The 17,851-nt window shown below is 48.0% G+C and overlaps 1 protein-coding gene across 1 annotated transcript; it reads right to left on the bottom strand.

Moving 5' to 3' along the window:
• Positions 1-298: 298 nt before the first annotated feature.
• LOC147116736 (telomere repeats-binding bouquet formation protein 1-like) lies at positions 299-17,346 on the bottom strand. The gene is made up of 4 exons (XM_085991863.1): positions 16,392-17,346; positions 4,068-4,168; positions 2,363-2,566; positions 299-525 (listed from the first exon to the last, which is right to left on the bottom strand). The coding sequence occupies exons 1-4, from the start codon at positions 16,531-16,533 to the stop codon at positions 505-507; spliced, it is 468 nt and encodes a 155-aa protein (XP_085847989.1). The 5' UTR covers positions 16,534-17,346; the 3' UTR covers positions 299-504.
• Positions 17,347-17,851: the final 505 nt, after the last annotated feature.

Below are 17,851 nucleotides of genomic sequence, written 5' to 3' on the forward strand. Positions count from 1 at the left end.
TGTAACCCAAACAGATTTATAATAAACATGTGATGCATCCCATTCCATTGTATCATGCCAATTAACTCCTGAAGGCTTGGCTCTTCCTGGGGATGTGCTCCCCCAGCAATACTTTGGTACCTCACCCAAAGATTCTTCCTGTGCGAGTCTAGGCAGTGAATGTTGACGGTGTCCTAATCAAGCCTGATTCTGTTCTTGCCAGACACCTAATGTCACTGAATAGCAATCAGAGGGGAACCTGAAACATTTTAGCCAGGAGCGCTGAGGACAACAGTAACATCCCTACTGCAACCTGGACTCGGTTTAGAACATACGTATTTAATGCAATATGGTCATGAGGTTTCTTTAGCCTTTTACACTATGTCCAGCAGCTAAATCTCACCATAGAGCTTGGTTCCTTGCAGTTATACTGTATACAGTCATGCACCAACTGAGAACATTCATCTGAATTGCTGTGTTTGAGGTCACCACAATTCCATCAAGCAGTCTTGGCCTTCTAGGTCTTTATTCTGTGGAGTTTCTTTTCTGAAAAATAGAACCCAGTTACACTAGTGTTATAATAGAATGCACCTGCCTTTTAGTTTCAGTTTTCTCTCTGCCCCTCCCCGTCTTCATTCTTAATAAACACCTCTTAAGAGGCAGTGGACAGGTACATTGGGATAATGCTGCTGCATAGTCCTACTTGCAAGAAAGTTTATTTTCCTCAATTCTTCTCCCATCCTCTCCTCTCCCAAAGGTGCTGACGGGCTGGGGCATAGTTCTAGATGCTGGTAACCTCCAATGACTTTCAGAAGTGGCTTTTCTTCATGTGTGGTCCTAGACAGCGAGTGTGGGCCAAGCTACGATAGATGGTCAATCACAGGCTGGACTGACCTGGTTCCCGCCCAACATCTACAAAGGTTCTCTTTCCAGCAGAGGTTCAATGAATAATGATCAGGATCAAAAACTCTCATTCTTTTCCACTCCCTCCTCCACCTTCCTTTCTCTCAGTAACTACCTTACAATATCTACCATATAGTTCGGTCTTGATCTATGCTACACTCTTGCTCATTCTTTAAAGATAATTTATGCTCAATGCACATTAGAATTAGGCCCACTGTGCAACTGGGGTAGCAGAGGCATGGCAGAAGTATCCATTTAAGGAGGAATAGTGAGCTAGTGTGGTACAGGGTACTAGCTGGAACTTGCGTTCATTCCTTTGGCAAATCAATCCAGAAAGACAGTGGGATAAATGTTCATCACCTCACGGTGGTAATTAGGCAGAGTGGATCAATTGTCTGATTTTTCCATTGATTTAAATTCTGCTTTATGATAACATCAATGGACATGAGGGTTGAGAGTACATTGGCAGTGTAGTTGGTTAGGTCAGGTCAGTATGTAGCTGAGCCGCACAGAGCCGAAGATCTAATGTTTGATTTGCAGGCTGGCGGTAGGAACCTTACAAGAGGCCTCAGTGCTCCTGCACTATGGAGGGGAAAATCGGTCCAAATTCGCAGTCACCGCCACCACCCTCCATATAACCTGCTGAAAAGTCCATCAACATTGGGTGGAGATAGGGTTGGGCCTGATTCTGAAACTCCCCAGTACATTATTGGGATACAATAGCATAAAGGTTATGTAATGGGACAAATAATCCAGAAGAACGTGAGTCCAAATCCCCTTCTGGGCAGTTTGAGAATTTGAATTCTGTTTTTTTTTAAAAAGCTGGTACCAGTAAAAGAGACCATGAAGCTGCCAGATTGTCGTAAAAACCCAACTGGTTCACTGATGCCTTTTAACAAAGGAAACCTGCTGTCCTTCTGGCCTATATGTGACTCCACTCCCACACCAATGTGGTTGACTCATTACTGCCTCTGAAGTGACCTAACAAGCCACTCAGTTGTAACTAGGGATGCGTAATTAAAGGTCTTCCCAGCGATGACTACATCCCATGAGTGAATTTAAAAAAAAATTAAATAGTCTACTGATATTCTCTATTTGGGCACACACAGGAATAATAATGGCTATTTGGTGAGCAGGTGTCCGTGAATCAAACCTCAGACGAGTGGAGGAAATTGGTGGAGCAAAATCAGGGTCTGAGCGTCAACAGACTACTTCATTACAGACGAGCCCAATCCTGTACTTACTCGATGTTTATACGTACACACTTCCTAACGGAAATGACTGGATACCAATCAGGAATGGGAGGCCTGAGTATAAGGGGAAATTGTAACACCCTGGTAGAGATAACACAAACCATGATTCGAACCTGTGACCTGCTGGTCCAAATACCTAGGAGGACCCTGTGTGGAACATGCCCCACTGAGCATTCAAGAGAATTCTCAGCTTCGACATGCAGTCCAAAATCCAGCTTCTTCCTCACCTGCAAGTTCCGGTACTTGTGTGCTAGATCTACATTGGTCCGTCCTTTCTGGAACGGGTATGACCAAAGAATAGAATTCCAGTGATATCCCATTTTCTTCACTCCGTCTAGCAGGTAGCAAACTTCCTTCTCTGTGAAATCCTTACGCCTTCTTCTTTTCCTCTTTTGTTTCATTCCCAATGCGTATTCACATACGTCTGAATGCTAAAGCAAAAATGAGGCGTTACATAGTTTTGGATTTGGATCAAGTTACAACAATATGATTTATTAAAGAAAGAAAGACTTGCATTTCTATAGCGCCTTTCACGACCACTAGACGTCCCAAAGTGCTTTACAGCCAATGAAGTACTTTTTGAAGTGTAGTCACTGTTGTAATGTAGGAAACGCGGCAGCCAATTTGCGCACAGCAAGCTCCCACAAAGAGCAATGTGATAATGAGCAGATAAAGTGCACTGTTGGCCTCCCCCTGCCCCACAGTGGCTCCGAGTTTACGCAGTAAGTAGCTCAGCCATACAGAGCAGTTGGGTGAGGTACCAGAGCGTACGTCACCATTACTGACCAAGGAGCCAGGTAAGATGGGGAGAAAGCAACTGGAGAACATTAAACAAAAGTATGATGTCTAGACAAAGGTTGCAAGGTGTGGCAAGCATCGTACTTGTTAAGACAGTTTGGCTTGAAAATGTGACAGACAGCAAAAAAAAACCAAACAAACATGCTAAATGAGCCAGAACTTCAAATCCATCCTTCACTGACTATAAGTAAATGTACACAGATTTAAGACTTGGCAATGCTGACGAATAATGCATTTCACTTTCACATGATGGTCCAAAGCATAATGTACAGTAGCAGAGTTTGAGAGCACATTTTACTGTGAAATATTAACACAGTACTTTTGTGCTCAATCCCTGGCCTGTGCGGAGTTAGCTTATCTCATTTGGGCAGCAATTTGAGCACCACTAGGTGCCTCAGTGCCTTAGGGTTTTTGCTCCTAATTACTATCAATTGGCCCCTCCTAGAGGTTGGGAACATTAGGTGAGCCCAGTGTCTGGGTCGACTGTGATGCCCCTACAGCCAAACATTCTGTGTCAGGGCTCACACGTGAATAATGGCCCCCCGGGACGAGGTACCACATTGCTGTTGGCTCCTTTGTAAACATACTCCAATATGAATCGGCACTTTCGGGGAGGAGTAGAGAAAATTGGAAGAGCTGATTGTCTGCGGGACTCACCACTTGTGAGCCTTACTCTACACATCAGCCTCTAACCTCCTCCAGCCTTACAACTCACCGAGAACTCTGTGTTTCTCCAACTCTGGCCTCTTGTGCATCTCCGATTTCCTTCGCCCCCACCATTGGCGGACGTGCCTTCAGCTGTCTAGGCCCTAAGCTCTGGAACTCCCTCCCTACACCTCTCCGCCTCTCTCTCCTCCTTTAAGATGCTCTTTAAACCCTACCACTTTGACCAAGCTTTTGGTCACCTGTCCTAATATTTCCATATGTGGTTGGGTATCAAATTTTGCCTGATAACGCTCCTGTGAAGCACCTTGGGGCATTTTACTACATTAAAGGTGCTATATAAATGCAAATTGTTGTTATACTCAGAATTAATGGTGCTCAATGATTCAGAGTACAGATGATTAAACACATCAAAAACTGCAAACAGGAATTCCCTTGCACTTTGTAATAAAAATATAACAGAAAACAAACCTTGTCGTCATCGAAGGAGTAAACATGATCCCGAAATGTGATTTTGTTGCAGACCTGTGGAGTACACAAGTCTTTTCTGTGGTCTGGCTGGTATTCCTGACCTGTAAAGAAGATTTGTCCGGGTTACTGCTCATCTGCATTTGAAATTAAACATTTTACAACAGTAATGTGTTAATATGCAGCTCCCAACACAATTTGATATCAAGTTAAAGAGTGAGGAACAGAACAGAAACAACACAGCCAGATTTTCACATCCTGACTGTTACTCCTGCTTGTCAATGTAAGTGAGGACAGGATCAGGCTCGGCTGCGATGACTGCATGGGCTCCCAACGGTCAATGTCCGGATTATCGTGAAGAATGACCACTTGGGTCAGGGAACCAGGTATGGCCAGCCAATGTCTGGAATTGTACCGCAGCATTCATTTAGAGGGGGAGGGTGGGGGCGGAATCATAACGCTCCTGGCAAGGCTGCATCAGCACCAACACCGGCAGAGGGCTTGGAGGGACGCTTTGTTAGGGTACGGTGTACATAGGAGGAGGCCATTCAGCCCCTCGAGTCTGTTCCGCCATTCAATTAGATTGTGGCTGATCTGTATCTTAACTCCATCTACCCGCCTTGGTTCCGTAACCCTTAATGCTATTACCTAAAAAAAATCTAACAATCTCAGTTTTGAAATTTTCAATGGACCCCCAGCCTCAGCAGCTTTTTGGGGAGAGAGTTCCAGATTTCCATCACTCTTTGTTTGACGAAGTGCTTCATGACATCACTCCTGAACGGCCTAGCTCTAATTTTAAGGTTATGCCCACCCCTGTTCTGGATTCCCTCCACCTGAGGAAATAGTAATGACACAAAACTTAGAGGTATAGTGAACAGTGAGAAGGATAGTGATAGGCTTCAAGAAGACAAAGACAGGCCGGTGAAATGGGCGGACACGTGGCAGATGAAATTTAACACAGAAAAGTGCGAAGTGATACATTTTGGTAGGAAGAATGAGGAGAGGCAATATAAACTAAAGGGTACAATCCTAAAAGGGGGGTGCATGAACAGAGAGACCTGGGGGTATATGTGCACAAATTGTTGAAGGTGGCAGGGCAGGTTGAGAAAGCGGTTTAAAAAAGCATATGGGATACTGAGCTTCATAAATAGTGGCATAGAGTACAAAAGCAAGGTAGTTATGATGAACCTGTATAAAACACTGGTTTGGCCTCAACTGGAGTACTGTGTCCAATTCTGGGCACCGCACTTTAGGAAGGATGTGAAGGCCCTTGAGAGAGGGTGCAGAAAAGATTGACGAGAATGATTCCAGGGATGAGGGACTTCAGTTATGTGGATAGACTGGAGAAGCTGGGGTTGTTCTCCTTAGAGCAGAGAAGATTGAAAAGAGATTTAATAGAGATATTCAAAATCATGAAGGGTCTAGATAGAGAGAAACTGTTCCCAAGGGTCGAGAACCAGAGGACACAGATTTAAGGTGATTGGCAAAAGAACCAAAGGCGACATGAGGAAAAACTTTTTTACGCAGCGAGTGGTTAGGATCTGGAATGCACTGCCTGAAAGGGTGGTGGAGGCAGACTCAATCGTGGCTTTCAAAAGGGAATTGGATAAGTACCTGAGGGGAAATAATTTGCAGGGCTCCGGGGAAAGGGCGGGGGAGTGGGACTAACTGAAGAGCTCTTGCAGAGAGCCGGCAAAAGCTCGAAGGGCCGAATGGCCGCCTTCTGTGCTGTAACCATTCTATGATTCTATGAGTTTCTCTCTATCTACCTTATCAATTCCTTTAATCATCTTAAACATCTGATTTAGATCACCCCTTAATCTTCTATATCCAAGGGAATACAAGCCTGGTCCTCAAAATGTAACCCTTTTAGCCCCGGTATAATTCTGGTGAATCTGCACGGCATTCCATCCAAGACTAATATATCCTTTCTGAGGTGTGATGCCCATAACTGAACACAGTATTCTAATGTGTATGAGCAGAGAGATTAATACTACATTGTCAGGTATTTTATGTGCGCAAGGTCTAGTGTGTAATTTGAACCTACAACCTTTTGGCTTGGAGACAAGCATGCTACCAACTAAGCTAAGCTGACGCTTAGTAGCTAGCTCAATGGTATATTTGTTCTGCCTCGTCTCTCAAGCAGGCAATGAATGGTGCAGGGTGTATCGAGGCCTAAAAGGAAATCATGATTAGAGATGAGATGCTTCCATCAGGGAGGAACAGGGAAGGGGAAAACCAGTGGTAAGTCAATCCAGGGACAAGCACAAAATCTAGGCTGACACTCCTGTGCAGAACTGGGGGAGTGTTGCACTGTCGTAGGTGCCATCTTTTGGATGAGACATTAAACCAATATTGGCCCGGACACTGGAGAGTACTCCCCTGCTCTTCTTCGAAATAGTGCCATGGGATCTTTACGTCCACCCGAGAGGGCAGCTGGGGCCTCGGTTTCACGTCGCATCCGAATGACAGCACCTCCGACAGTGCAGCACTCCCTCAGTACTGCACTGAAGTGTTATAAAAACATTTTCTGCATTGCCTTTGGGTTGCTGATGCTGCCTTTCAAGAGTTAGGGCAGTTTGGTCTCCAATAAATAGTCTGTCGATATTTGCAGCGGAACCCCCACACAGAAAGTCTGAAAGTCATTGCATTAAGACAGTAATTGTGTTTTGTTGCTGCTAGAGTCTATATTGGAATAGCAATAGTTCTTGCTTTAAAGCAATGGCACTGTGACAATCCAGCCTCACAAATCAGTTTTGCATTATCATGATTCAGTGCTGCAGTAGAAAGAAATTCAATAAAGGGTGTATTCAGTCAAATCTCTTCTGTGCTGAGGTAATTGATCTCAGCCAAGGAGCTCGAATTGGCCTCCATGTACCCCTGGATGAGAGGGGAAAATCGATCAGGATTCCCACCCTGGGCTGGCACCTGCTGAAACGTGTGTACTTGTGGACATTAGGTAAGGACAGGATTGGACTGTCAACGCTTGGAGGGCTGCCTGCTTTTGCAGAACTCTACCTCAGCGTCTTTAGAGCGGGGGAGAAAAATATAGCAAGTCATTCTGGAAATTTTAATCTTGCAAAAAAAATTCTGTGCGGTTTTACAAAAGCAGGAAGTGTTTCAAAATAAAAAAATAACCTGTGTGATGAGCAGAATATGCAGATACAATAAAATGTAGTCAGAATGAATGGTTGTGCTTGAAAATACTGTTTTACTTTAAGACCATTAATGTAAAATGGATTAAGCATTGGCCTTCTCAGCCAGGGATTGTGTCCCATCTGGGGTAATACAAACTTAGTGAAGAGTCAGCTTGGCTCACTGGTAGCACTCCTGCCTGAGTTAGCTGGTTGTTGTTTCAACTGCACCCCCGCCCCCACCCCACCCAAACCTAAACCAGGCACCTAATGAAAGACGAGTGCAGTAACTTGGGAGGTGCTGCCTTTTGCGTGAGAGGTTCAACCGAGGCCCCAAATGCCTATTCTAGTGGACATTAAAGATCCCACAACACTATTTGAAAAAGAGCAGGAGAGTTCTCCCCGGTGTCCCGGCCAACATTTGAACCTCAACCCCAACTCCACCAAACAGACTGGTCATTATGCCTGCTGTTTGTGGGATGCTGCTGTGCATAAAATAGCTGCTGCAGTTGCCTACATAACGCGACTACACTTCACAATCGACTGTGAAGCGCTTTGGGATGTCCTGCGGACATGAAAGGCTCCATATAAATGCACATTCTTTCTTTAAAAACATATCTGAATCACATTTTATTACTCCTATCTCTGAATCAAAGCCAGTACCTAAAATAAAAATGCGTGGTACTTCTGGTTGACCTGAATTCCCCTACAATTTGAAAATTCCAGCATCCTCTGATGCTGCTGGGTAAATATGACCCAGTGTCCTCTGTACATAGAAACCCTGGAGCCACTGTTGTACAGTACACGATTTCACAGTGCACTGAGAGAAGCCACAAGAAAATAACACCAAATGCTCAAATAAGAGTAAATGGCATCACTTATGCTGTGTTCAAGATAAAAATTGTTTCAGTTTCAAACAGAATAAGTTGGAAATACACAGCTCTTCAGTTCGCATTTGAAGAAAAAAAGATAAATTAATGTTTCAGGGGCAAAGGGCTTTAGAATTTCAATTCCGATGACGTGTCTCACCTGAAACTGATAAGATACTGATTAATTTATGTATTTTGTAAAATTTCTGTTTTTATTTCAAATTTCCAGCTTTTGCAGTTTTTCTTTTTATCTCCCGAGATAACCTCAGGCTCTGTTTCTCCACTAGCAACCATCTCCTTTAACCTCTCTCCTCTGCTCCCTTAACCCTCACCTCTAATGTGCGAGGAGCTCCTGGATTTCTTTGTCACCAAGATAGAGTCCTTCCCTTCCTGTTGCCTGCCAAGCCAAGACTCCCCCACCCTAGCCCTGTAGCAGTCTCTTTAGCGTTTTTGCCATGTTCCCCCCTCCCCATGCTGTCTTCAAACTCCCCTCATCCATGAGATCAAACTCCTGCTTCCTCAACCCCAATCCCACCAAACTCCTGACCACCCAACTTCCCTTCCTGGCCCCCATACTTGCTGACATTTTAAGTGGCTCCCTCTCCACTGGAATTATTCCCTTCCTTTCAAAGCTAACCCCCCCCCCTCAACCACCTCCTCAAATAACCCATTCTTCATCCTTGCAAACTATCACCTCATATCTTACCTTTCCTTTTCCTTCCAAAGTCCTTGAACGTGCTGTCGCCTCCCTGGTCCATGCCCATCTTTCCTGCACCCTTTCTGAATTCTTTCAATCCAGTTTCCAACCTTTCCAAAATGCCCACAACCAAGGCCAAGAACAACATTCTCTGTGACTGTGATCGTGCTGCATTATTTACTCTTTCATTGTCCTTGACCTCTTTGCAGCCTTTGACACGGTCGACAACATCATCCTATTCCAATTCCTCTCTTTTGTTGTCCAGCTCAATGGGACTGCCCTCACACGGTTCCATTTTTACCTATCTGATGTTAGTCAGAGCATCTCCAGAAATGGCTTCTCTTCCCACCGCACACTGTCACCTTGGAAGTCCCCAAAAAGGCCCACGCTTGTTGGCACCATCCTTTTCCTCATCTACAACCTACCCCTTGGCAACATTATCCACAGACATGGGATCAGCTACCACATATAGGCAGGTGACACCAGCTCTACTTGTCTACCAACTCTCTCAACTCCTTTATTGTCTCTGTGATTGTCAAACTGTTTGTCTGACATCCAGCCTTCGATGTGCCACAATTTCATTCAGTTAAACATATGAAGACTGGAGCCATTGCCTTTTGCCCCCCACCACAAAATCCATTCCCTCACCACTGTTCTCCATCCCTCTCCCCGACCACTGACTCAGGCTGAACCAGCCTGTTAGCAATCTTAACATCTTATTTAACCCCAAGTTGAGCTTGTGAGCCCACATCCTCTCCATCACAAAGCCTACATTCACCTCGAACATCGGTCGCTTCTGCCTCTACCTCTAGATTCGACTATTCCAATGTTCTCCTGACCAATTCACATCCTCCACCCTCTGTAAACTTGAACTCACCATGTCCCGCTCACCTATCACCTTTGTCCTCGCTGACCTACATTGGATTCCTGTCCCAATGCTTCCAATTTAAAATTTTCATTCTTGTATTTAAATCTCTTCATGGCCTCACCCCTCCAGCCTTACAACCCTGCCCAAACTTTCCATTCCTCTCACTCTGGTCTCTTATGCATCACCTCTTCCTTTGCAACAACAACAACTTGTATTTATATAGCACCTTTAATGTAGTAAAATGTCCCAACACGCTTCACAGGAGTATTATAAGACAAACAATTTGACACCGAGCCACATAAGGAGAAATTAGGGCAGATGACCAAAAGCTTGGTCAAAGAGGTTGGTTTTAAGGAGCGTCTGAAAGGAGGAAAGAGAGGTAGAGAAACGGAGAGGTTTAGGGAGGGAATTCCAGAGATTAGGGCCCAGGCAACAGAAGCCACCATTGGCAGCGCTGGTTTCCGCCTCCTAGGCCCTATGTTCTGGAATTCCCTCCGTAAACCCCTCTGCCTCGCTGATATACCTATCAATTCATCCAATGAAAAGCGACGAGTTAAGAAAGTAACTATAGGTTTTTATTGGCTAAGTAACAGAGCCCACCCTCGTGGGTGATCGGATCCAACAAGGAGGAATACCAGCCAGTCGACCACCTTTATACCTGGGCAGGTAGGTGGAGCCATGGGCGGAGTCAGCAGTGGTCAGCCCAGGTATAACAGCGTGACAAGAGGCGACCTCGTATAGTGATACAACAGTGTGAACAGTGATAACCATAGAGTAACAATATAACAGTGATAACTATAGTGTAACGATAGTGAACGACAAAAGTGGTTTACCACATTCACCCCTTGTTTAGATTTGAGTCCGGCGGGGTGATGTGTACTACCAGTTCTGGTATGTCAGTCTGTCCGGGGGCCTCGTAAGCCTTTCCGATCGTCGCAGCGGCGGTGTTGCATTCTCCGGTGGTGATGCTGGTGTCTGCGTGGTTGGCGAGGGCTCGTGGGGTTCCGGCATGCCGTCTACCTGAGCTGGAATCGGGGGGGGGGGGGTGGGGGGAGGTGAAGGTAGTGTCTCCGGAATGCCCGAGGGTGCGAGGTCTCGCAAGGAGACTGTGTCCTCCCGCCCGTCTGGGTATGCCACATAGGCGTACTGAGGGTTGGCGTGCAGGAGGTTCACCCTCTCGACCAGGGGGTCCGTTTTATGGGCCCTCACGTGCTTTCGCAGCAGGACGGGCCCCGGAGAGGTCAGCCAGGTTGGTAGTGTGGTTCCCGTGGTCGACTTCCTGGGGAAAACAAACATTCGTTCATGGGGGGTGGTGTTAATGGCAGTGCAAAGTAGTGACCGGATGGAATGCAGCGCTGCCGGGAGGACTTCCTGCCAGCGGGAGGTTGGGAGGCCCTTAGACTTTAAGGCTAAGAGGACGGCCTTCCATACAGTCGCGTTCTCTCTTTCCACCTGGCCGTTCCCTCGAGGGTTGTAGCTGGTGGTCCTGCTTGCAGCAATACCTCTTGCTAGTAGGAACTGGCGGAGTTCCTCACTCATGAAGGAGGAGCCCTGGTCACTATGTATATAGTTTGGGAACCCGAACAAGGCGAAGAGGTCGTTCAGGCATTTAATGACCGTGGTACTGGTCATGTCTGGGCAGGGGAAGGCGAAGGGGAAACGGGAGTACTCATCAACAATGTTGAGGAAGTACACATTACGGTCAGAGGACGGGAGGGGCCCCTTAAAATCGATGCTCAAGCGCTCGAAGGGGCAGGTGGCCTTGATCAGGCTTGCTCTGTCCGGCCTAAAGAAATGCGGTTTGCACTCGGCACAGGTCTGGCAGTTCCTGGTCATGGTCCTGACCTCCTCGATGGAGTAGGGCAGGTTGCGGGCCTTAATGAAGTGGTAAAGTCTGGTGACTCCGGGGTGGCAGAGGTCGTTGTGGAGGGTCTGGAGTCTATCAATTTGCGTGTTGGCGCATGTAATTCGTGATAGAGCATCAGGGGGTTCGTTCAGCTTACCTGGCCGGTACAAGATATCATAATCATAGGTGGAGAGTTCGATTCTCCACCTCAAGATCTTGTCGTTCTTGATTTTACCCCTCAGCTTGTTATTAAACATAAAAGCGACCGAACGCTGGTCGGTGAGGAGGGTAAATCGTTTGCCTGCCAGGTAGTGCCTCCAGCGTCGTACAGCCTCCACAATCGCCTGGGCCTCCTTCTCGACCGACGAGTGTCGGATCTCAGGGCCCTGTAGGGTCCTTGAGAAGAAGGCCACCGGTCTCCCCTCCTGGTTAAGGGTAGTGGCTAGGGCGAAGTCGGATGCATCGCTCTCCACTTGGAAGGGGATGGACTCATCCACCGCGTGCATTGTGGCCTTAGCAATGTCTCCCTTAATGAGGGAGAAGGCAGCGCACGCTTCCTCCGTAAGGGGGAAGGATGTGGACTTCATGAGGGGTCTGGCTTTGTCCGCATAATTGGGCACCCATTGGGCATAGTAGGCGAAGAGTCCCAGGGTTCTCTTCAGCGCCTTTGGGCAGTGGGGGAGGGGTAACTCCATGAGGGGGCGCATTCTTTCGGGGTCGGGGCCGATGAGTCCGTCCTCTACTACGCAGCTGAGGATGGCAAGGCGTGAGGTGTTAAACACACATTTCTCCTTATTGTAGGTGAGGTTCAGCCGTTGGGCCGTACAGAGGAATCTATCCAGATTAACATCATGGTCCTGCCGGTCGCGGCCGCAGATGGTGACGTTATCTAGATAGGGGAACGTGGCGTGCAGCCCGTTCTGGTCAACCATCCGGTCCATCTCCCTTTGGAAGACCGAAACCCCGTTGGTGACGCCGAAGGGAACCCTAAGGAAGTGGTAGAGGCGGCCATTCGCCTCGAAGGCGGTATACTGGCGGTCCTCAGGGCGGATAGGGAGTTGGTGGTAGGCCGACTTAAGGTCGATGGTAGAGAATACTCGGTATTGTGCAATCTGATTGACCATATCAGATATGCGGGGAAGGGGGTATGCGTCCAGCTGGGTGTACCGGTTTATGGTCTGGCTGTAGTCGATGACCAGGCGGTTTTTATTGCCAGTCTTAACGACCACGACCTGGGCATGCCAGGGGCTGCTGCTCCCCTCGATGATGCCCTCCTTCAGGAGACGCTGCACCTCAGAGCTAATGAAGGCTCTGTCCCCGGCGCTGTACCGCCTGCTCTTGGTAGCGACGGGTTTGCAGTCGGGGGTGAGGTTAGCGAACAGGGAAGGTGGCGGGACCTTGAGGGTGGATAGGCCGCAGGTGTTACGCGGTGGGCGGTTTAAAGGCTGCTGGTTGTCGACTGTGAGTGGGGGGAGGGGTCCGCCGTATGCTAGAGTGACACTTTGGAGGTGGGATTGGAAGTCCAGCCCTAGTAGGACGGCAGCGCAGAGCTGGGGGAGGACGAGGAGTTTAAAATTTTTATACTCCGTGCCCTTAACCGACAGGGTCACGACACAGTAGCCGCTGATGTCTGTGGCGTGGGACCTCGATGCCATCGAGATCCGGTTGCGCGTTGGCCGGACAGTGAGGGAGTAGTGGCTCACCGTGTCTGGGTGGATGAAACTCTCCGTGCTTCCGCTGTCGAACAGGCAGGTCGTGGCGCGGCCGTTTACTTTGATGTCCATCATGGACTTGGACAGGTGGTGCGGGCGGGCTTGGTCCAGTGTGACGGAGGCTAGTGTGTGGCTCAGCGAGCTGCCGTAGTCTGCGGGTGAGGCGGTGGTCGAGTCCGGAGGCGAGGTGGCGGTCGAGCGTGGAGGGTAAAATGGCGGCGCCCACGAGGTTGGACAAAATGGCGGAGAAGATGGCTGCCCCCACAACTCACAGGAGGCACTGCTGGTGTCGGTTGCCTGGATCAAAGATGGCCGCCCCCATGACTCACACGTGGGGATGCTGGCATCTGTGGCCTTGATGGAAGATGGCCGCCCCCACAACTCGCATGAGGCACTGCTGGCCTCTGTTGATCTCTGTTGGTCTCTGCAGGCCTTAGCAAAGTGGCCTTTCTTCAGGCAGCTTGAGCACGTCGCGTTTCTTGCTGGGCAGCGCGCCCTAGGATGTTTCGCCTGGCCGCAGAAGAAGCAGCCGGCGGCCCGATCGCGGGGGTCCGTAGTCGCAGCCGGTACCGGGGGTGGCGGTCCCGATCGGGTCCGGGACGCCGACGCAGAGGTAGGTCCCAGGGGCAGCGCTGCGAGGGGTATCGCGGTCGGGGTCGGTCCCGAGTCCCAGGGTCGCAAATTACTGTACCTGGAGTACGCCTCGAGGTCCCAATGGGCCACTTCTAGGGAGCGAGCGAGGGCTGCAGCTGTGTTCAGGTCAAGGTCCTTTGCTTCAAGAAGTCTTTGCCGTGCGTAGTCGGACCGCAGGCCTTTCACGAAGGCATCGCGGGCATTATCTTCAGTATTTTCTGCCGCTGATACCGCTTTAAAGTCACAGTCCCTGCCGAGTGCTCGTAGCGCCCGTAAAAATTCATCTACCGACTCTCCTGGCTGTTGCGGGCGGGATCTTAGGAGGTGTCTGGCATACATGGAGTTTACCGGGCTCCGGTACTGTTGTTTCAGCAGGTTGATGGCGGCTTCGTATGTTTTAAGGTCCCGGATGAGTGCGAATACTTTAGGGCTCACTTGGGCGGTCAGAACTCTTAGCATGGATTTCTGAGGCACGCCGGATTCTCCCAGGTAGGATTCGAAACAGCTCAGCCAGTGTTCGAAGTCGAGGGCTGAGTTTGCTGCCTGTGGGTTTAGATCCAGGTACGGTGGTCGGAGGGCTCGCAGCCAGGCTGGCTGCTGTGGCTGTTGTAGCTGGGCGTCTGGCTGGTCGCTTGGCTGGTCGTTTGACTGGTCGTTTGACTGCTCAAGTGTCGACATTTTAAAATTTAGCCAATAAAATTGATATACCTATCAATTCATCCAATGAAAAGCGACGAGTTAAGAAAGCAACTATAGGTTTTTATTGGCTAAATAACAGAGCCCACCCTCGTGGGTGATCGGATCCAAGAAGGAGGAATACCAGCCAGTCGACCACCTTTATACCTGGGCAGGTAGGTGGAGCCATGGGCGGAGTCAGCAGTGGTCAGCCCAGGTATAACAGCGTGACAAGAGGCGACCTCGTATAGTGATACAACAGTGTGAACAGTGATAACCATAGAGTAACGATATAACAGTGATAACTATAGTGTAACGATAGTGAACGACAAAAGTGGTTTGCCACACTCGCCACCTCCCTTTTCTCTTTTAAGACCCTTCTTAAAACCCACCTCTTTGTCTAAGCTTTTGGTCACTTTCCTAATATTGCCTTTGGCTCGATGTCCATTTTAATCCCTTACACTTCTGTGAAGCGCCTTGGCGTGTTTTTCTACATGAACGGCATTCTACAATTGCAAGTTGTTGTTTCATTGAATCATACAGCACAGGGGGAGGCCACTCGGCCCATCATGAAAGTTACTATTGAATCTGCTTCCACTGCCCTTTCAGGCAGCACATTCCAGATCACAACAACTCGCTGCGTAAAATAATTTCTCCTCATCTCCCCCCCCCGCCCTGGCTTTTTTGCCAATCACCTTAAATCTGTGTCCTCTGGTTATCAACCCTTCAGCTAGTGGAAACAGTTTCTCCTTATTTACTCTAACAAACCCCATCATAATTTTGAATACCTCTATTAAATCTCCTATTAACCTAGTCTAACACCTGTTTGAGGCCCCTTCTATAAGATTGGTTTGCCCTGGGGACAACCCTAAACGCTTCTCCTCCACCACAAGTCGCCTTCTTTTGACCTCCCTCTCTTTCTCACAGCAGTACTACCTCTGATCCCAAGTGTGAAAAGCTGATGGATGGTTTTCTTCTCCAGAACTGAGTCTATTCATTTGGTTGCCTCAGCCTGCTCGCTCTCAGATTCATCCCTCCATACCAGTGAAACAACTGGGACTATTCCAATGCTCTCCTGGCCGTCCTCCCATCTTTCACCCTACATAATCTTGAGCTCATCCAAAACTCTCCTGCCAATTTCCTGACCCGCACCAAGTCCCGTTCACTCATCACCCTTGTGCTCGCTGACCTACATTGGCTCTCAGTCCAGCAACGCTCCGTCTTTAAAATTCTCATCCTTGTTTTCAAATCCCTCCATGGCCTTGCCACACCCTATCTCTGTAATCTCCTCCAGCCCTACAACCCTCCAAGATCTCTGCGCTCCTCCAATTCTGGCTTCTTGCACATCCCCGATTTTAATTGCTCTACCATTGGCGGCCGTGTTTTCAGCTGCCTAGGCCCTAAGCTCTAGAATTCCCTCCCTAAACCGAGACGTGATACAGGTACATGTGTATGTTGTCTGTGAAATTGAGAAATGCTAGGGCAAACCAGTACTCAAAGGGATGTGCCTCAACATAAAAAATAGGAGCAGGAGTCGGCCACACAGCCCCTCGAGCCTACTCCGCCATTCAATAAGATCATGGCTGATCTTCTACCTCAACTTCACTTTCCCACCCTATCCTCTTATCCTTTGATTCCCTTAGTGTCCAAAAATCCATCGCTCTCTGTCTTGAATATACTCAACGACTGAGCCTCCACAGCCCTCTGGGGTAGAGAATTCCAAAGATTCACCACCCTCTGAGTGAAGAAATTTCTCCTCATCTCAGTCCTAAATGGCCGATCCCTTATTCTGAGACTGTGACCCCTAGTTCTAGACTCCAGCCAGGGGAAACAGCATCTCAGTATCTACCCTGTCAAGCCCTCTAAAATTTTTATACGTTTCAATAAAATCACCTCTCATTCTTCTAAACTCCAGAGAATATAGGCCCATTCTACTCAAGTTCTCCTCAAAGACAATCCATTCAAATCTATTAGTATCTCTTCCAGCCAGTTCAGTGCATCGCATGGATTCCAGTCCTTGTATGTGGAACTTCATTCATCTGAACTCTGGGTTTAACAGTATAATTCTGCATAATAAATATATTGTAGTTGACTGGGATACTCTACAATATTCATGAATATATTTTATATCTGTTGCACTTTTAAATCTGTTCAAGAACCAGTAACGATAAGCTCTCTGAAGGCTGAGCGCGTAATTGCACCACTTAAGTGTTATACTAACACGGGGACAATCCCGATTCCAAAAGCAGATTTTTTTGCTTTTTAGTACATCAAGGGATCTTTGGTTGTCAGTGCCCCTGGGATTGGGGGCAGAAAAAAATCAGCCAGGGTCCCTACTCCTGATTGGGATCGAGTGACCGCTGCTGCATTGTGTTTGTGAGAAGACATCAGATGAGGACAGGGTTGGATTCAGCTGTTGTGACTCCATGGTTGAATACCTTGTCAACAGTCACTATGTAGGTTCACACAGGAAGGCTGGCTCTTTGGCAAGGTACCAGAGGGTGCCTACACCTGTATAATCGTACCCCAGCATAAGCTACCATCTTCAGAGCAAGAGAGTGGAAGAAAACAGAATAAAAAGAATTGCAAATATTTTGCAGAGAGATTGCTGTTGGCAGTTTTAGTAGAAGGAAGCGGAACCTGTTTGCAACGTCATTCCTTTGTCTGCTATTGTAGCAATGACATTAACCCATTTAAAATAAAACACACCGTCTGACAATGCCTGTGTTAAAATTTAACAGTGGTCCGAGGAATGGTATATGAACACATTAGCCCCAATTTTAACTCGGGAGTCATGTGGGAAGGAGCTGAGGCAGACAGCCAACAGTCTGCATCTCCACAGCATGAGATCTGGGAGATTTTAACTCCTGGGCCTCATCTGCACGGGGCACAACGTTCCCTCTAAGCTGCGCGGCCACGCAGCTCTCTGCCGGTCGCAGCCCAGGACCGGCTTTTACAATGTTAAATTTCGTGCATGCAAAACTGAATGGGCCATGCAGTCCCTTAATGGGGCCAAGCAGCCCAAAAAAAAATGAGGGGGAAACACTGATGGGGCCTGGTCAGTATCCTGCTGAACCCGATGGGAACGGTGGCTATATTACTGAACTAGTAATCCAGAGGCCTCGACCAATGATCTGGAGGCACCACACAGCACAGCAGCTGGGGAATTTAAATTCAGTCAATTAAATGAATCTGGAATAAAAAGCTAGTATTGGTAATGGTGACCGTGAAACTACCGGATTGTTGTAAAAACCCATTTGGTTCACTAATGTCCTTTAGGGAAGGAAACCTGCCGTCCTTGCCCGGTCTGGGCCTATATGTGACTCCAGACCCACAGCAATGTGGTTGACTCT

The sequence above is a fragment of the Somniosus microcephalus genome, chromosome 6 (genome assembly GCF_052327205.1).
Source record: "Somniosus microcephalus isolate GS21.2 chromosome 6, FLI_Smic_1.0, whole genome shotgun sequence".
Taxonomy (NCBI): Eukaryota; Metazoa; Chordata; class Chondrichthyes; order Squaliformes; family Somniosidae; genus Somniosus; species Somniosus microcephalus.

What these genes read in the sequence shown, in the direction of transcription:
- LOC147116736 (XM_085991863.1), bottom strand. Translation starts at nt 16,533, where the DNA reads ATGAAGTTCCACATACAAGGACTGGAATCCATGCGATGCACTGAACTG. An exon ending in ACTCCTTCGATGACGACAAG is followed by an intron (nt 2,567 to 4,067) that starts GTTTGTTTTCTG and finishes TTTTTGCTTTAG; the next exon opens with CATTCAGACGTATGTGAATA. An exon ending in ACAAGTACCGGAACTTGCAG is followed by an intron (nt 526 to 2,362) that starts GTGAGGAAGAAG and finishes TCTATTTTTCAG; the next exon opens with AAAAGAAACTCCACAGAATA.